The 20,987-nt window shown below is 38.3% G+C and overlaps 1 protein-coding gene and 1 long non-coding RNA gene across 3 annotated transcripts in view; one reads left to right on the forward strand and one right to left on the reverse strand.

Moving 5' to 3' along the window:
• The first annotated feature begins 434 nt into the window (after nt 1–434).
• On the forward strand, nt 435–5,637 carry LOC116654047. Its single transcript, XR_004308891.1, has 3 exons — nt 435–879; nt 2,157–5,087; nt 5,532–5,637. It is a non-coding gene; the product is annotated as an uncharacterized LOC116654047 (long non-coding RNA).
• KDM3B (lysine demethylase 3B) overlaps nt 3,745–20,987 on the reverse strand; it is a 50,046-nt gene continuing 32,803 nt past the window's right edge. For both annotated transcript variants that reach the window (XM_015875464.2, XM_032447424.1), the window contains 10 exons: nt 19,856–20,112; nt 18,922–19,188; nt 13,530–13,701; nt 10,162–10,252; nt 9,928–10,058; nt 7,351–7,470; nt 6,723–6,862; nt 6,197–6,373; nt 5,526–5,660; nt 3,745–5,081 (listed from right to left, as the gene is read on the reverse strand). In XM_015875464.2, the coding sequence (XP_015730950.1) occupies nt 5,001–5,081; nt 5,526–5,660; nt 6,197–6,373; nt 6,723–6,862; nt 7,351–7,470; nt 9,928–10,058; nt 10,162–10,252; nt 13,530–13,701; nt 18,922–19,188; nt 19,856–20,112 (1,571 nt within the window). In that variant the 3' untranslated portion in view covers nt 3,745–5,000. The remainder of the gene's footprint in view (nt 5,082–5,525; nt 5,661–6,196; nt 6,374–6,722; nt 6,863–7,350; nt 7,471–9,927; nt 10,059–10,161; nt 10,253–13,529; nt 13,702–18,921; nt 19,189–19,855; nt 20,113–20,987) is intronic.

Raw genomic sequence — 20,987 nt, forward strand, 5'->3', positions numbered from 1 at the left:
ACCAGAAAACAGAATAGCAAAGACTGTTTTAACAACTCAACCAAGAATACTGTCCAGAGAATCCTCCCCTTCAGCCATTGCAAGAGTTAATAAATGGACTGCTTTGCACCCCCTAAATAAACTAGAGACAAAGACTGTCCAGTCTCCTCAGCACACTGATCTTTGAATCACATTAAGATAATTACATAAGCTGTTTTTTAATTAAAAAAAAAAAAAAGAAACAACGATTTGCTAGAAAGCCTAATGTGGTCCCTTACTGCCAAAACAGAAATAACAAAAAGAACTCAAACAACAGAAATATATATATATATAAATATATATATATATATATTTTTTTTAAAAAAAGGAAGGAAGGTACCGTGGCAGGATCCCATTATTTGTACTAACAGTCCTTCTGAAAAGGGAATAAACCAAAGAAAGATCAAACAATGAGTTGCCAGGGAATAATTTTCTCATGGATGCATGAACCTCAGCATAATGAGCAATGATGAAAAACGCAAAACATCAGCAACTTTCTGTCACATGTAAGAGCTGGAAACAAAACTGTTGCTACAGTGACAAAGAGCATCCTGTCATAGGCTGCTTGTGGATGTGAATGGCCACAAAATGATTACATAAGGGACTGCACAATTTACAACGCTGGCAGCACAAATTACATACCAATAGAATAAAAGGAATATCCTTTCACAAGTCCAAGCAACACAAACATGCACATCCCCCACAAGAATAACTCTGTTTATTCCCACCAGTTTCCTATCAGCTGACAACAGCTCTGGTACCTGAATAACATGTTCACATCTGGGTGAGCAGAAGATGCTGACAGAAAAGGGAAAGTTCGGAGACATCTTGGGTACAATGTATGAAGAGAACGCAGTGTGGGTAAGCAGCAGACAAAGGAAGAGTGCCTTAGTGCTTCACACAGTTCAACGCATCGAGGAACACTCTGAACATTTGCAGTGTATTACAAATAGTGACATAAACAACAAAACGCAAATATCGATATTAGTAAAGCAAGCAGACTTATGAATGTCTTAAGTGGGAGCTCATTGTTACGTGGCAAACTGAGCTGTAGAACAAGTCTAGCAGAAGCACTGTAAGACTTCAGTATACAGTTAGCAACAAGAAGCTCCATTTCTTTCAGAAGAATGATAAATGAATCTGTTAACTTACCTTCTCACAAGGAGAAACTGTTCGTACTGAAAGGCTATTTTTTGTAACAAAAGCTGGCTGCAAGTCAAACGTAAAGAACAGTATGATTTATTGCAGTAGTATTTTATTAAGTTACTACTTATATAGTATCATGTTGTATAACCAAGACTGGAAGACTTACCTAGGAGAGAAAGAAAAACCGTTTTCAAATTCAGGCTGTTTTTCTACCAGAAATGCTACTGCTGGAGCAACTTGTGACAAATGTGTTCTACAAATGGTTAAAATAGGTGATTATTGGCCATTATGGCCTAAACAACCAGGCAAGGAAATAAAATCCTTCCCGAGTTGAGAAACTTGAGCAAAGCTACATTTAGGCCAATGCCAGGTCAGATGTGGAGATCCTGCCAAACAGAAGTTCATGCAGAAGCTGCTGTAATTAAGAGAAATAGCAATTACTCAGCGTCATGAACACAAGAGTAGCTTTGGGTGAAACCTGCAGAACAACTGAGGGTCTTAGTAAGAAACTCCTGGCAAAAGTGTGCAGCTGGTTTTCAGAAGTTGAGAGATGGGATCTTAAGAGACACTTATACTCAAGGAGAAAAGAAGCTGTGGGCTGATTTCAGGCTGTGAGATGCAACTGGGGAGAATGACCACAAACAGTTCTATGCATTCTAGACAGACATGGGATATCAGGGAAAATGCTGAGGGTGGCAATACGATGTGGTTGCTCACTGTAATGAAAGCCTCTAAGATGCACTGTTCACAGGTGCTTTCACACTGTGCTCCACACACATGTAACATAGCTCCAGACACGTTTTCCGCTTAAGCAATACTACAATGATACGTTAGACGGCTGAGCAAGTCACTCACATGTGTTATACATTTGAACCATTACTTCTTAAATGAAAATGTGAGAAGTTTTCATTTCTTGTCCTATATGCACTGGAGTAATACATTTTAAAGAACATTTGTGCCCAATAACTTCTTTCATCTTTTTTTTATTGCAGGTAAATCCAAATTACTGTACGACACCCAACTTTTCCACTGCAGTTCTGAATCCACAGCCTTGGATTCTAGAATAGATTACCTCGGAATCTAGCTGAGGATTAGCAAATGGGTCACAGCCATCAACGTTTTAGTCACTTTTTTTCCATATTTTATTTTGCCTTAGAATACAGTTTATAAACAGAAACGTTATTAAGTTTTGTAAAGTTAACCTTTGCAGATTGTTACATTTTTTAAATCAACATCAAATCAGGGAGCTTTTGAGTTAATAAGAAGAGAGATCTTCAGACTGGAGATATATATATTTTTTAATCTGAGACCAAAAGAGATGCGTACATCCATGTAACATTTTGAAGACTGTGAAACAGCCAAATGACAGCGCTGAGTACGCCCTTGTGTGGCTGAACACACATCAAACCTTCTGCATTGTGTATGCATTCTAAATTCACTTGGGCAGGTAAATAGCTGTAAAAGCCTGAATCTCTGCTTCCATTTGATTGCAGTATCACAGAATTCTGGCTAGAAGACAGACAGCATGTAAAGCCAATATTAAAAATGTTACCTGCCCACCATCTTATGCAGCTGCATTCTGAAACAGAAAGTCAGCATTCAGTAGCATGTATGTCATGACTGCAGCAAACTACCACGTACAACCAAAATGTTTATTTCAGCCTTGGTTCAAAAATGTCTCCTTATATTTGCTTATGATTCCACGTTTCACAGATGCGGCTTCTAAGAAAGATCATAAACAGAAAGCTCTGTGATAAAACTGCTGTTTGCACATCTTAAAACAACTTCATAATCACTTCAGTTTGCTAGTTTTGCTCTCTATATGAAGCAGTTATGGGAGAGCACAAAATCATTGATTGGCTTAGTTTGGAGGGGACCTTAAAAACCATTTAACTTCAACTCCAGGCAGACTTGACAATCACTAGATCAGGCTGCCCAGGGTCCCATCCAACCTGGCCTTCAATATGCCTCCAGAGATGGAGCATCCACAGCTCCTCTGCACACTGTTCCAGCACCTCATCACCCTGTCAGTTAAAAACGTATTCCCAGCATCTAAACCTCTTTTAGTAAAAAGCCATTCCCCTGTGTCCTGTCATTACCATACAGTACTAAAAGTCAGTCCTCCTCCTCCTTGCAAGCTCCCTCCAAGTACCAGAAGCCCTTTGATGATTTGTGCGAGTCCTCTAGACTCGCTTCAACAGTTATGCATCCTTCCTGTATTGGGGGCCCCAGGCTTGGACACGGTATTCCAGATAGGGCCTCACAAGGGCAGAACAGAGTGGGACAATCCAAATCCCAACCCAGTATGAAGACAAGAGGCATGGAGCACTGCACTACAGATGAGATTTATGATGAAACTGATTCTCTTCCCAAACTACCTCTGAGAAAAAAAAAGAATCTGCAGGTAGCCTGGTATGCTCCCATCCAGTATTTGGGACTCCAAACATAAAATACCCAAGCCTTCGAGTCAGACACGTGGCAAGAAGTTATCGGGCAGTTTACACTACTCAGAGGCAGAAGCTGAGGTAACTTCACAGCAGGAATATCAGTGTCCAAGTCTGAAAGAAACTGCCCAGGCTGTTACAGTAAATGACTTTTATTTAAAAAAATGAAATAACCGTGAACATATTAACAGGCCTGCAGGTGGCACTACAGTACAGCTGGATATAAGGTAGATATATTTCCCCACGTACCCAGACAATGAAATCCATTGCATCAACGCTGACATTAGTAAAATCTGAATACGGTTCTATCAAGCAGGAACATTTTACTTAAAATAGTTCTGGACAAAGTTGATACCTGAAGGATAACTTTTCCTTCATTTTTGGAAAGGATAAATGTTTTCAGCTAGCACTGGTACTGGAAAAACTATTGCCTGTAGTTACCAGTGCAGGTAGAGATGTACAACATCTCTACATGAGAACAGAGTTCCAACTCCTTTTTACTTCTCATTCTGTGGAAGCAGCAGGGAGACAGAAGAAGATGAGTGAGGAATATGGGTAAGGAAGGTGGGTTGTCAATTTCTATTCACACTCCTTTGGCTGTTTTTGTGCTATTCTGGACTGCTTTCTAAAAATCACTTCTTGATTTTATTAAAAGGAAGACTAAATGTAATATGCCTTTCCTTGAAAATCCAAGAACAGTTGTGGTACTTCAAAAATACTAAAAATATCTACTTTCATGAAATATTAACTGTTTAACTACAAACCTAGTTTTTCACTAAATACACAATTCTCCTGTTTCTGGAATCTCCTGGGAGAAAAAAAAAAAAAAAGTGTGTTCTCCCTTTAGTTCTGCAACTCTACAGTGTATAGGGAAGTGGCTGCAAGAAGGGGAGTGCAGAGAATAGCTCTGTTTCCTTGGCCTGTATCTCATGTGGGAAATTTACTTAAATTTCTGCAGTTGGGCTACTGTTACTCACACTCTTTCAGCAGCTACCAGCTAAGTCTGCAGTAGGATGACCCACCTCCAGCAAACTTTGCTACCTTTAGAGACTAACTAGGCATGAGGAAAAACATCCACACTCTTTTCACCACTTCTGACCATAATACGTAGGAACACCAAGTAGGTTCCATGTTCTTCCAATTTGCAAAAGGCCACAAGAAAGGGACATGGCACCTTTCATTAGAATCTGGAATTCCACATGTAGAAGTGCAACCTTCCATTAGACCTTCAGTGTTGAGGCAGCGTAGAAAACAGTAGCTGAAGAGTGTATAATATGAACCACACCAGCTCTCAGTGTGAAGCCTCTACTCCTGCAGAGGCAGACAGGTGTAGTCCCTGTATATACTGTGAGTAAAAGGCTTACTTCACAGGGTGCTTGGACTTCGCAGTTCCTATGATCTAGCTAGTTTGGATTCATGAGCTTTCAGTGTGCCAACAGCATCTTTCACTGCATGGTAGATAATGTTCTTCACCTGTAAGTAGGAGAAAAAAAAAATTCTTCACTTCCAAAGCAAGTTCTAGGCAATACAGAAACAAATACAAGTTTCCTCAGTCAAATAATCATCTCTTCAAAACAAAGAATTACTATCTTCTTTTTTTTAGTAAGGACTTGTTTCCTGCTCAGTGTCACCATTATTCAGGATTCATCCAGTTCTAGCCTAAAACTGACACGTGCACTAGTTAATAGTGGGAAGTGCTCTGGAAGGTCAGAAGTTAATTTTTGTTTCTATAATACTGTAGGCATAGATATACTAATTGCTTTTTGAAATATTAACCAAATAAGAACCTCCAAGGTTGCGCAAAGTTGTTTTTGGTTTACTTTTCCCCCCCTAAATCGTCAGTCACAAGTTTCAAATACCGAACAAACTTGGTGAAACACAGGATATACTGAGCGACTATCAACCTAAAATGGTTACCTGTAGTTTATCCTCATGGTTTGTATGAGTATTAGACAGGTGCCTGAACTCCTGGGTCAGACGGAAGCAGTGCTTCACATGTTCTGGAGATACAAAATCTTCTGCCACTTTAATACAACTGTACAAATTATGAACCTAGAGCAAACCACACAGTATTAGTAAGACAAACCAGAACACCTGCAAACACACGTTAAGTTCTTCTGCACTGACTCATGAGAACAATGAACTGACCTATTTTTCCTTCATACAGAACTGTATGTCTGACACTGACAACACAGCAAAAGGCCTGACATCTCAGCCTTCCTATTATCCTCTCTCATCTATTACTATATACTTTTGTTTCCTAAAGTCATTCTCTTCTAATCTCCACAGTTTTTCAGAATTCTGTTCCCCAGGCTGAAGATTTACAACACAAACGTTTTCCAGCAATTCATCCTAAGTATTTTTTTCCTTAATTCTATCACACTACTGTAAATGTAATTCAGGTATTACCATTGTTTTTACTAATGTAAAAATGAAGATTCAATTCATATAGTTCCTGTAAGAACCGCGCACGCACACAGAAAAACCTTTAAGTCAGCAATGATAACTACATTATTTGGAAGTCCAAGTTCTACTGCGCTTCAGGTTCAATTATATCTGTCAACATGTCCTACAGTTAACATTCTTACCTGATGGGGAGCACCTGCGGGAATGAACACAGCATCTCCTAGGAACTGCACTATTGCCCAGCCTTGTACTCCGTACTCATCATACAGTCTCTTACGTAAGGTCTGGTCCAAGTACCAACTTTGGTCATGAATAGGGTCATGATCTGGGGGATTTTCTTGGCCCTGTTCTTCTCCAACCTAGGGCAAAGAAACAAACAGCAAAAAAACATCATGACACAGAACTTTTATACTGTTGGCTCATAAAAAGCTCGGCGCCAAAACACATAACACAACCTTAAACTATTTCAAAGTGGGACACCACTGGCAACAAGTTCTTTTAGTTCTTACTTAGTGAGATGTGTGTTAGCATGAAGACCCTAGACTAAACTAAAGTCCTGAGAAAAAATAAACTACTTATTTACACTCTCAAAAACAGCATTAGAATATCTTTGCACTTGATGTCAATAGTGATTTGTAGCATTTGGCTGGTATAATTAAGCTTATCAAGAAATCCTGTAGGCTCAAGCCTCCTTTGTCAGAAACGTACCTTCCGGAGAAGTTCCCGTATCTTTTCAGCATCCTTGGCAGCATAGATGTGCCATAATGCTCCAGGTTTTTCCCTTCCTTCATGGATTCGCTGCTTTGTTACATCATCAGCATCACCCTCATCAATTGTTTTCAAAACTTCTGCAAGGGGAGCCCGCATGAAAGCAGTGTTACTATGAAGCTTCTGATTTCTCACACACAGAACAGAAAGCAGCCTTTTAAAACACTAAATTGCAGCAGTTGCAGCACGGTGAATTGTAGAGTACAGTAAAGTGTCTCAGGTTTTATCTTGACAAAATTCAAAAAAGCATGCACACTGACAGTTAACCAGAAGCCTCAGCCAATTAATTCAAACCAAACTAGCTACAAGTAATAAAATACAAGGAGAAAGAGTAATTTTTCTCTACTTTATAGAGGCAAGTCTACCTAATTTCTAACAAAATTTTGCTCCTTCCACAGCCAGGAGTCAATTCAAGGTTACTGCACTTTTAAATATGCACTACAGACACATCAAACTGCCTTGCATATTTGGATAATGTCTCTCTGTTACGAGAAACTTAAGCAATAAAATATAGTCTTTCTCAACAACATAATTGATCGGACAAAAAGCAGCTTTCCCCAAACATTACCATCGTCATGAGTCCCTTCCCCAATGGGAATTCCAACGTACACCATGACATTCACAGCATCAGACACATCCAAATGCAGATTTGTTGTACCAACTCGTCTGTCTTCTGCAGTGATTAAACCTATAAGAGTATGTAAAATAAAATCAGTTCTATTTGATCTCCTAAAAATTTACCTTCTTAAAAAATCTTTAATAATTGCTACTTTAATGCAGCAATAAAAGCAGGAACCAATTTCAAAGAATAGCTCCGATAATTTTCATATCATACATGGAACTAGTAAAAAAAAACCTGATAATTAGTATAGATATTTTTTACAGGAAATAGTATAGTTCACCCCATCATATAAAAAATATTTCAAAATAAAGCCTGAATCTATAAAGTAACGATTTCATATAAATGACCCTTAGAGAAGCAACCTATGGTAGGGAACTTTGCACTTACAATACAAAGGTAGTACACGCCCTCAGGCACTGTTTTCCTTAGCTTGTAGACTAATACAGACTTCCATCAATTAATTAATTTATCATATTTAGCTGAAAAATCCGTATGATCCATTAAGTTCACAGAAGTTACTGCCCAATTAATTGTTAACATCACAGATCACAACCAAGTAAAGACAAACACATACAGACTCTCAAGTGCTTAAACCTTTATGCACTGTATGATCTCACATCTCTGAAATGGTTATGACTAATGGATAGAAAGAGACCTCAAATGCTTACTGCTTAATTCTTTCACTTTCTCATGTAAGACATTGTTTTCCTCTGATCCTTAAATAGCACTCTCTACTTCTAACACTTCCTCTAACAAGTAACAAAGGAAAGAAATCTAAGAGATTACAAAAACTGTATCAGCAAACACTAACAGATGTATGACCGCTAGACTACCACTACATTTCAGGATCACCATCACCATAATCTCTTTCCTATTTAAAATATGATTTTTGGAACAGGATTTCAACTTGCTGTATTAGTACTTGTCAAAAACAACCACAGCTAATTTAGACTGTAACACTGTAAAATTGTGCTTTAAGAAAGCACAATTGAAATAAAAATATAGATAAACAACACAAAACCAGTCAGTTAATTACTGACCTTAAGTAAGAGCCCTTACAGCCCCCAGGCTCCCCAAACCCTTGTGTTTTGCTAGATAAGCAGGTAATTCTTTCCTTAAATATTTTCTACTAGTCTAAATTACAAAAAATGTGCTGGGAAATATATTATCAATAGCAAGTCTTATGTTAAACGTTTTAGGTATCTACTTACAAAATTTGTGAAAATTTAAGGTTGTTATACACACAAAACCTGTTGAACAGAACAGGAATTCTTCATGGTTAGCTTCTATAAATGTGTACTTTAATTTAGGTAACTGATTTCATTCACAGTTTTCTCATCTCAACGCCTGAAAATACTAAGCATATAAAAGCCTCTACCTCACAGCTAAGAGCTTTTCTCCACCACACATTCAATAAGTGAAGTCAAATATTTATGATTGTGACATATTTAATAAACTAGATAAGTGACTCTCATTCACCACGGACAAAAGTGCTGTTCTTATTCCTAGTTTCACCCATCATTTTATAACGCAGCTATAAAGTTAAAAAGATAAACAAAAATCACCTCTGAACACATACCTAGCTGATATTCTTTTTATTTGAAAATAAACAGAATGTCACACTTTCTGTGTTTGGACCAAGATCTGTACCTTTAAGGAAGATCAAATACTGGAGAGTTACATTCCATACTAAGAAATACCACCAGCATTCCCTCTGCAAACTCTTATGTGTTGGAAAACTGACATTTCAGATAAATTTAACAAAATGAACTGTTAGCAACCAGCAGCACACAAAATACAAGTTAACTTCACTGATTACTTTGCTTCTTGCTGCACTATTGTTTGTGTATTTTTTTTTTTTTACTAAATAAGCTCTTCAACAGAGCCTATTCTATTCAGCTTATGTATAAAGTAATACATAAATCAAAACACTGGACACTTTTTAATACAAAAAAAACCTGCCCATGTTCATCATACCTCCTCATTTGTTCTTTCTTCTGAATCCCTTACTTGTAACTATAGTGATGCCATGTTGATGTACAAAAAAGTTACACAAATTTCACCTCAAATGCTTTCTCAGAAATTCAACAAACTGCTTACAGTTTAAGTTTAATCCATACCTGGTTACTGAGTTACGAATTTTATTTTTAGACACAACAGTTCCAGTCAGCTGCAAGAGAGTCCTCCTGCAAGCCAAAGCTGAGCCCATTTAGCCACTGGCTTATTTTCTTTTTAACTGTATCAGCTGATCTCAAAAACATATGAACTTTTCATTGAACCATACCTCAGTATTATGCTTATTACAGGTGCTGAATAATAACTGTAAATTAACTTATCACACGTACATCACTTGAAAACTACAATGCAAAAAAGGGCACATATGAGACAGAGAGAGAACTAGCATAGGTAGTGATTGTGGGACCAACTCAAAAACACAATAGTGACCTAGGATAAGTTCTCAGTTTTGATAATGCCTCTTCCTTCCATGAAGTCATTAAAATCTGCAGACCTATTCTCACATACCATAGGCATTGTACATTTTGGGACCTAAGTCAGGACGGACAAAGTAGCTTGGCAGCCTAGAAGCCAAATTTAATCTGCCATCTCTCTTCGTATATTCAGGAAGAGGAAGATTTTCCATCAAGTCCTCAAACCTAAGAGCAAAAAGAAAACAAGAGTATTTTCCTCAGTTCTATGACCAACGTATCTGTTGTGTCTACAGCGCTCCTGTAGGCACTGATGTTAAGATTTATTTACCTTGTAGGCATCATATCTCTGAAGTCCTCCCCTGGAGGCCAATCCTTTAATTTTAGTACCATTGGCTGACCATCCTCTGACCTGAGCCGCTCTGCAAGAAAAAAAAAAAAAAGATTTACTCACATTATATCTCTTCACCACAACCCATTACCTTCTTTAAGCTACATGGGTTTCGTATCAAGAACTAATACAATGCACAGCTAAACAAGTCCTGATTTTTTGGGAGGGTCTCAGATGTTATTGTAACATGACCAAATATCAGTTTAGCGATTAGACAGCTTATACCACTGTCTGCTGCAAAGTCTCACAGATCTTGGACAACTGGTAAGTTTTTATTCGACTCTGAAAACAAGTATTTCCAGATTATTCTGCTTTACTACTTTCAATGAAGTCTAAAGGAGTTTTATTCCCCACTTCAAGAGAGGGTTTTCTATAAAATTAAAATTATTGGCTAATTATCTGAATGAATCCTAACTTATGTATAAAGTACAAATCACGATACATCATACTCCAAAAGTTAAATGGCAGATGGTTACTGAAGAGGACTTCAGCTTCAACACCAACTGCTATACTGGCTCAGAATGGCTATGGAAATACCTGGAAGCGTGTACACACAGCAACTCCGAAGACTAAGCATAACAAGTAGAGAGAAATGGAGTTCACTCTTCTAACAGATTTGACAACTCTGCAAGAAACCATCAAACGGAAAGCAGGATAGACTGCAGCTTGCCACCTCCGTGTATCTTTTCCCTAGAAAATAACATTCTTCACCACTTTCTACCACAGCAATGACTGTCAGCCAAAATGCAGCCAGCTTCATTCAGACTGTGGAACCTAACAGAGCTGCCGAGAGCACCAATGGAGAAAATACATAGAAAAAAGTAGGATGTAAACTGTGAATCACTTCTGCATTAGAAATCAACAGGCTACAGAAGACAGCTCTACTTTGCAATGTGAACTAAAAATAAGTTAATTTAAATTAAAAGGAATGAAGAGTTGCAGGTACATTAAACAAAAGGACTGATGTAAACAGAGCAAACCTTGATGAGATAGGCATTTTAGAAACTCAAGTGGACTGAAAAGCTCAGGAACTTAAATTTAAAGATGTTTTTAGAACTTGTTGCATTCAAGACTGTGAACTCATCAAGGATCTTTTTTCCAAAGCAGTAGAAGAAACATATAGGAAGGCTACTCAGAAATGACAGAAGGTAAAGCTACTTAGAAGAGAGCTTAAAAGACCTGACTAAGCCATAAATATCCAGAAAACTGGCAAAGAAAGACAGGTCTGAGAGTGATCCACACACAATTAAAACTGCCAGAAGTCTACTTTGAACTCACAGATGTTAAAAGTAAGTAGCACAAGATTAAAACTAACTTAAAGTATCACACAGCATAATTTAGGGACCATCTCAATACCACCTCCAGATCAAGAGGCTGCTCTGTAACTCTTCAATAAGTGACTATCTGGTTAAAAAAAAAAAAAAATCCACAAATTTGAGAAAACAAAAAATAATTTAATATAAAGAAATCAGAATCTTTATATAATTCCCAAACATTTTTCATATGACTTAGTGTGTGAAATCTTGGTAGTAGCATCAAATAATACTTTAGAGATTGCACATGGCAGAAAAAACACTTCATAAAATGTATTTTAAATACATTTGCAAAATTAATAATGTTTTCCATCCTGGAATCTGAATGTTTCTCAAACATAGAGATGTAAGGGCATCAAGGAATTCAATAATTGATCAAGGAATCAATAATTGATTTTGCTGAAAGGGGCATATTTGGAGACAAATCATATATAACATTTCTCAAGGATAACTTGACTCACAAATTCATTATTTCTATGAATGGCCCCTGCAAAAAAAAAAAAAAAAAAAGTGTTCATAAAGTTTGCCAATTACAGTTAATGCAGAAAAAGACCACACTTATATGCTCCTAGATGGTTCATTTTTGAGTAAAAGTAGAAACAGTATGAAAATTAACAGTACAAAAAGCAATACCACGTACTTGGAATGACACAAATACAAGTCAGAGCCTGGGATTTCTTTGACTAGACATGATTATTGATGTGAATATTGTTGATTTAAAAATCTGTCATCTTACTTGATATTGAACAAACATTCATTCCAGTAAATTGTCCAGTAGTTCACCATTTTTCTTATGTGCACATAGCAATAAACACAGATTCCATTTTATAGACAACACTTCCAAAAAATCAGCAGCACTGCAATGAACTGTCACAATCTTAACATTTGTGAATGTAAGAGCATTCTGTTGGAGGTGTGTACAATCTAAACAGTGCTCCCTGATTTCCAGCAGCTCTCTAATTTGACCAGTACAAAACAGACCGGTTTTATCCCCAGTAATTTAAACATGTTAACTTGCACATCCACACCTGACAGAAGGGATTCTCAAAGCAGATCTAATGAGTTTTCAGACAAGGTATGCATTGCTATTCATTATTCATACAAAAATATAAAATATATCTGCTATAGATTACTTTGTAACTTCCAATTTATTTACTGGAGGTTCCCCTTCAATTTTACATTAAATGCTGATGCTGGAAGGAGAGCAAGGGAAACCAAATTACTTAGCATCTTAATAATAACAATGGATAATTAATTCCACACAGTAAAGTTCAAAAAATAGATTCCCCTTAAACAAATCACCTTCTGACACCTCAGAATAATGCACCAAAGTTTTCTTCAGTAGCCTGGATTTCATCTTTGCCAATAGAATACTTTCTACGGTGCGCAACAGTTAAGGAGAAATGGATGATACTGATAACTGACAGGACTTTATTTTATTTTCACAGAATCACAGAATTGTAGGGGTTGGAAGGGACCTCTAGAGATCATCGAGTCCAACCCCCCGGCCAAAGCAGGCTCCCTACACCATGTCACACAGGAAAGCGTCCAGGCGGGTCTTAAATATCACCAGAGAAGGAGACTCCACCACCTCAATGGGCAGCCTGTTCCAGTGCTCCGTCACCCTCACTGTAAAGAAGTTCTTCCGCACATTTGTGCGGAACTTCCTATGCTGTACTTTCATCCCATTACCCCTAGTCCTGTCCCCACACACTACTGAAAAGAGACCAGACTCACCACTATGGCTCCCACACCTCAGGTATTTATAAACCTGGATCAAATCCCCTTTCAGCCTTCTTTTCTCAAGGCTAAACAGACCCAGTTCCCTAAGTCTCTCCTCATAGGGGAGATGCTCCAGGCCCTTCACCATCTTAGTGGCCCTAATTTTATTATTTTTTTTTTTTTTTGAGAAAAATATTGAAAAAGGAGAAGTTGAAGGCAGGAATATATACTGCTCAGTTTCACTAGAACTAATCAGCTGTAAGTATTACTTACTAGATATTATTTCAAAGCCATCCCAGAAGTCACGCACTTTCACGTCTGAAATTATGGCACAGTTCCTGCAGTTCACCAAATCTACATCTTGGTCTCCAAATTCCAGGCTGAAAGCTTCTGGTTTCCAAAGCTCTGACTTCAACTTCTTATGGACACCAGATACCAGCACGGGCTGAGAATACAAAGATGCATGCTTACTCCATCATAACCAAATTTCCTTACACATACAGCCAAAATTTAAGAGAAAATTTAAGACCTCTGGCTACTTTACACAAAAGACATGATAAACCTGTTTTCATTCACTTTGGTTTTTGTGAATCAAACATATAGCCAGAATCAAAGAAAACTTAAGGCCATGTGCAATTGCCTTATAAGTGATACTGCATTAGGCAAGTGTTTTGGGGTTTATGTGTCAAGGTTTTGGTAGCTGGGAGACTACAAAGGCCCAGCTCCATGAGATAAGTTCCATTCAACTTCAGACACACCATGGACCCATTAGTGATGCTGGTACTATTCCTGTGATAGAACGTTTAAGAAAGCATACAAAGCAGCAATTCTAAGAGAGGGGGGGAAAGAAAAATTTTGAAGGAAACTACCCTGCAGACAATCAAGGTCAGTGAAGAAGTATGAGGTCCTTCAGGTGCTGGATCAGAGATTCCATCCAGCAAATGGAAAGAACCATCTGTGATTGCAGGCTGTCCCCCAACAGCCTATGGGCAGCCAATGCCAGAGTGGATCTCCACGCTGTACCTTGTGGAAAAGCTCATGATGAAGTAGGTAGATCTAACCAGAAGTAAGCAGTAGCCCATGGAGAGCCCAAGCAGCAGAAGGCTCCTGGTGGGAAATGCAGCCCCGTGGAGAGATCACAGGAGCAGGCTTTCTGGCAGGACTTGTATAAGTGGGGGACACACAATGGATCAGCCTACTCCTTAAAGATTGCATTCCATGGAAAAGACTGTGGTGGAGAAGTTTATGAATGTCTGCATTCTGTGGGAGGGACCACACACTGGAGCAAGGGAAAAGCATGAGGAGAAAGGAACAGCGCAGAAATGTTATGAACTGATTGCAACTCCCATTTCCTATAGCTCCACATCACTCAGTGGGGGAAAGGTGGGGGGAGTGGAGAAAGGTAGAAAAGAAGAGAACGAAGGAGTGAAAGTCAGATTGGGAAGTAGAAAGGGTGAGTGCAGTTAATACATTTCATTTGGTTATTGTTTGTTAATAAATTAATTTTGCACAAGTCACATCAATTTTTTGTCAGTAACTGATAAGTGATCTCCCTGTATTATCTTGACTCAAGCTTCTCCGTATTCCTTTCTCCTCCTGTTCCATTGCAGAAGGAGTAACAGCAGCAAGGTGGGAGTCTGGCAACCCAAGTTTAATCTCTGTAGAACTGTGTCTCTCCAGTATCCTCCTTTTTAAGCAAAAATGTAACTACACTAGAAACTGCATTTGTATTAAAATACACACATTTTCATATTCCAGTATGTTTGTTTCCCTCCTATTTCCCTCATTTTATATACGATTATGGTTCATCATTAACTCTTTAATACAAAACCAAGGAATGGAAAAGCGGCTATCTACATTAAAGAGGTACACCATGCAATCCTCCCCAACACTGGCCAGGGACTTGTAAGCTTACAATGACTTGAGCCTCCCACTACCTTTTAACTTCTGTGATCTCAAGAGAGTTAAGACTTTGAGAGAAGGGATATAAAAAAAATGCAAAAAAAACCTTCAGGTTTAGCCACTGCTACCTATGTTCAAATGACAATTCACTTGTCTGTATAAGCTTGAATCAGCTTCAAGCTGTGCGTTATATATTAGCAATGATTTCAAGGTGGATCTCTGTTTTATTTGCATGAATAAAGAGCTCCGTAAAATTCTGAGGAAAACATCTTAGTATTATCAGAGTTCTATGCAAAGAGAACTGGAGAGGGTAGAGAGAAGTGATTTTGAAAATACATTGTTTAGAAAACACTCCAGTAACTATCTCTGCTTCACCTGGATTTGTCTGCAAAGACCTACAAGATCCATCCTGTTCACATTACCTCACACTGCTTACTTGCCAACCCAGTCAGCTAATTCCTTTGCGGACTGCTTGACATCCTCTCCCTCCACTGTTGTTCGGTAGTTTGTAGCTCTCCTAATCAGGGTCATCAGCCCATTTGCAAGGGTGTTTTTATTCCACCTAGACTGATCTTACCTCTCCCAAGCAATCACTGATGCTCAAAAATTTTCCCACAACAACAATGCTCCAAGACTCTGCTGCCAAAACCTGATGCATGAACAACAGTTGACATGAAGTCCGTCTCCCTTTGAGGCCTCTGGCCTCACTCACAAGACTGAGAAAACCAGCTGCCCCCCTGTGTCTTAGACCACTACTTCCAGAGCCATATAATCACTCTTGATATTGTCTGTCCAAGCCTCCTCCCCAGCAAAATTGTATGCACCAATACAGAAGAGCAGTAGGTGGTAAATGTCTGAGAGCCAGATAAGATTGGGCAGTCTTTCCACCATGTTACAAACACCACCTCTGACAAGCAGCAAAGCTTTCTAGGACGACAGAGGAGATGCACTGTTCCCAAGGTTAACTACATTCTCTGATCTCAATAGAAATTTTAACTTTAAAGTAATGGAAAGCCTTCAATCATAATCTACAACAAAAAGAGAAGGAAAAAAAAAAGAAAAAAAGGTTAAGGAAAAAAATACGTTAAAAAAAAAAAACACAGTACCTTTAACAGGATGGGTAGGCACTCCTGCCAGGTGGACTTTAAGCTGGCAGATAAGCAATTCTTCTTCAGGCCAAGTAAGTAACATCACATTTTGTTCTCTGCTGTATTCACTTGACCAACTGAATGTTAACAATATCAAAAATGTACTACAAACCTAGAAGAACCCTTTCAGCTACTAAGCAGAGAATTTCCCATGCAAGAAAGAGAATGTTCTTCCACTAGTGAATAATGCAGCTAGAGTTGCAAGATAAAAACAAACAAAAAAAACAGTATAGACTTGTTTGTCAGACATCTACCCTCAGAAAGTAGGAAGAAAACAAATGAAAACCTCCAACAGCAACCTAAATTTTAAGTATCACAAAAAATGAGAAATCCTAGCTCAAACAGTCAAAAAACAACAGGTTTCTATCAGATAAAAATCATGTAACAGTATCCCTAAACAAGCAATAACCATGCACAGGATAGCAAAATGCTCTTGGAGAACAGCTCCAGAAAGAAATAATCCTATGGCCTCTCATCAAAATCCGGGTTATGTCAAAATTTAACTCAATTCAAGAATTTTACTTATTAACTTTCTTCAATCTACAGGAGGGGGAAGGTGGAAGATGATTTTTCAGGGGTAAAAATCATGTTGACTTCAAAGGTGCAGCTGGACTGTATATGGGAATTCAGTTGATAGAGAAATGTGATACAGTAGTGTATGCTGAGAGAATCTCTGCTTGAACAAATTCTGTTTGCAACAGGCTAGCCAAGACAGCAGCACCTAGGAATGAAAGAGTTCCAGAAAGCTTGCTGTCTGAATCTCAGTAGTAAACGCAAGTGAGTGTAACATCACTGGAGAACCCTTGAACAAGCAAGGAGTTCAACTTGGTTGTTGCTATGCCATCTAAATGATAAAATCATGCAAAAACATTCCTACCATACCCTAGGAAAAAGGCTAAAAACAGAGGCTTACTAAGTGTATATAAATATGACATGATCAGAGCCTCATAATCAACACTGACTTGGAAGGTGATGCACACTGCAAGCTACACCTCTGACAGAAAATGCAGTAATTTCATCACTAGATTCTGTAAGTCTCCAGATTCATTAAGCAACTCATGGCTACATGCTGCACCTTGTGCCTAGTGACTAGCTAGCCTCATCTGCAGAGGTGCTGATGAGCAAGTCTTTTGTCCAATTACTCAGGATCTTCCTCCAAGTGAGAATATTATTTGCTGACAAAGAAGACTGAAAAAAATTATGAGCATTCTGACCAGAAATTTAAGAGCTCTTAGCCAAGACAAATGACTGACACTGCAGCAGGGTCAAAGTCTGAATTGAAATCCTTCAAAAATCAGAAAAGAGATCAGGTTAAAAAAATAGATGAGATCCCTGTGCACTCCAAAAAGAATGAGGAGGATAAGAAAACTACTACAGTTTGAGGGAAAGCTGTCAATACCAGCTGTAGTCTACGTTTCTAGACAGACAACGGAAGCACAGTGACCTTAAGCATCTATTAGAGAGCTGTCTATGGAAGTCAGCAACAGGAACAGCAGATCTGTAGTTGGCAGCACTACATCTCTGCAGATTTCATGGGTATCTGGTATTTATGCTTGTGTCCAAGGGATGCAAAGAATGTCAATTTCACATGCTAAAGTTAACCGAAAAGCACTCTTCCACTGGCAGGAGCAGATCCTGAGCTACAAAGCAGCCCAGAGTACTTCACCATTACAGCTCAGTGGCATGCATGGCTTGTGAACAATCCAAAATAAGGCACAACAGAGCCAAGAATGTTAGCATAATAACAATAGTACAGCTAACAACAAGGACTTCACCAGAATTGAACATGAGGGACATATCTGCCTAGCATGGATGGTCTTACTTCTGAGTAGTCAGTGAAGGTAACAGTAGCAGAGGTAGCTGAAGAATCCAAATGCTAAGAACATATATGTCAAACACTGATGGACATCAGATTCTGTCATGTTTATTGGTACACTTCCTCTGCAGCAGCAGATGCTCATCCATTTCTCAAGCTTTAGCTTGTCAGATTAGGCCAATCTTAATGGCTCCAGAGAAGTTTAAGAGCTGTAGCACTACAAACTGGGATTTGAAGAGATGGCTATACTGAAAGCAGGTCTAAGGTCCTGCTCACTCGACTGCAGATCTAACTCATCGACAACCACTAAAACAATCCAACCGAGAGCTCAACACATGAAATGATGAGCCCAAAACAACACTCGGGTTCACATAAGTTGCAGGTTCAGGATAAGATACTGCCAGCAACCCACTCCAAAATTTTAGCAGAAGTTACTTTATGGAACTCTGGTACTCTTGTACATGCTGCATCAGGAAGGAACGGACCTTTCCCTGAGACTAAAAAAGCATCAAGTATGAGGTAGATGCTAGGATGCAAGCAGGAATCATAATGGATTTGCTAATGTCCTATGAAAGAGTGGGTATAGCACAAATCACACAACAAGCACATGCACCTGAGTCAGTACAGCATAGAATGGACAGGACCACTGCATCCCCTGCTTACATTGCCACAGTTGAAATCTTTGCTCATTACATGCACCCAAGAGCAATGGTCCAAAGTTTGAACGGACAATAAACACAGTGCAGGTTAAAATGTCAGAACACTTTCAAGCAATAATGGGTTATCAATATATAATCACCTGGCCTTGTTTCCAGCACTCCCTGAAGATCTTCCAGTTGTTTTTGTTACTAGGATCATGAAGGCAAAGGAGTCTACCATCACAGAGCCAAGAGTGTGAAGTATGTGGATCCAGCACATTCAAGCCCATTACCATTTCTTTCACATCTCTTTGCGTGTCAGTTAAATTACTAGCACGTTTTGCAGCATCAGATGTCTTTTTATTTTCCACCACAGAAGCAATGATATGGTCTAAGAAGTTAGGCAGGCTGGCTTTACCTTTGGCCCCCTAGAAGATGTAAAACCAGAGGTAAGTTTAGTCTTGCAACAGCATACAGACTAACACATCGCAGCTCTGACTCAGCTTTTAGTCATTAACATTTCGCTACCAAAAAACCATGCAGAAGTAATAAAATCAGCAGAGACAGGCATGTATCCAATAAGAACAAAACCAGATGTCTTGTTTTATTATGGTGAAATTTAATTACGAGCTGCTCTAAGCTACCTAGAAAAGCATTACAGAAAACAATTAAAGAAAAAACTTCAGCAGATCTAGCCTCTACTACTTTAATGCTATGGATAGATCATACTGTTCATACTCACAAGGTTTTGCCTTTTTGGGGGTACAGTCTTGCAGTGTTTTCAAAAATGGAGAATATAAGTGAGCTTTTTTAGGGAAGTGGATCATCGATTAAACAATTTAAAGGCTATACTTAACTCACTATCTTGGTCTCTCAGAAAGAACAGCTTCTCCTCAGCAATAGCAAAACAAATCGCAAACTAACAATTAGCATCAAAATGATCTACAACTTTCTGGGATGGCAGACTTTGCTAAATACTGCATTTGTTTCAATATTAGAGAATAAGATACTACAAAAAAAAAGTAAATGAAAACTGTTAGATCATCATGAAATTCTTTCCTAGGACACTGTTGAAGGAATTAGAAAACTACTTACTGTAGAAGCTGCAGAAAAGACCGGAGGAAAGGGGATTCCTGTGTCTAATGGAACCTGAGGAAGCTTTCCCGGCCCTGTGTGTAGGAGATCTCTGAGGCTGGAGCCTTCAGCTTTGTTGCTAGTTGTCACTGGGCCCAACAACAGGCTATTAAACAGCTTAGGGGTCAGCGGGGAAACCTTTGTACCGGTGTTGAAGGAATCCAATCCAAAGGGTGAGTGGGATTCTTTATTAAGCACTGACCTCAGCGATCCTGATTCTGTAAGAAAAATAATGACACTGAGAAAAAAATGAAAGGCAAAGTTGAAATGATTACAAAGTTCTCTAAGATAACTTGTCCTTGAATCAAATATGATAGGGGCAGTATCCTGCAGTAAACTATAATTCCAACAGTGAATAGCCACCTCAAAGAGAATCACAAAAACATCACGTATCTCAGACCTGTTTTAACCTTTAGTGTGCTATTAGTTAATGCTTTGAGCAGCACAGTATCAAAATCAAATCTGATTTGAAAGTAAAGTTCAATGAGACATAACTTTAGAATCTGCTTAATTATAAAAAAAAAAACTGCCTTGATCTTCTGAATTAATTTTCCAATATAAATTATTTCAAATGTTAACTGCTAAGCCATTCAAAACTAGTCAGAAATTCAAGAACATTTAACACCAACGTAATGTAATTTTTGCTAGACACGTGGGCAAGAATAAATTCTGTTAGTTGTGCTATCTGTGGCAACTGGACAGTACATATCGTAAACAACTATTTTCAGACTGGTAATCACACTGTTAATCTACTGAATACTAAAAGAATTTCTAAGAAATTCTTTTTCATTTGACTCTTCAGGTAGGCTCTATTTGCTCTCTTCATACCACTCACTGTGCAGATTTGTTTACTTCAGTAATTAATAAAGACAAATCTGTATTTGAAATGAATCACTATTATTTTACATCAAGATACCAGCTGGTTATTACTTAGAAAGTAAATACACTGGCAATTAAATAAACCAGGAGTCATAAGACGATATTTTTATCTTCAGCTATATCATTATCACCCTAGCTTTCCATATTCCTATGCCTTTCAGAAAACAAACAACTTCAGTTTTTTTAAAGAAAAATGTTTTCTTCTTTCAACAAG

Source organism: Coturnix japonica, chromosome 13 (genome assembly GCF_001577835.2).
Source record: "Coturnix japonica isolate 7356 chromosome 13, Coturnix japonica 2.1, whole genome shotgun sequence".
Lineage (NCBI taxonomy): Eukaryota > Metazoa > Chordata > Aves > Galliformes > Phasianidae > Coturnix > Coturnix japonica.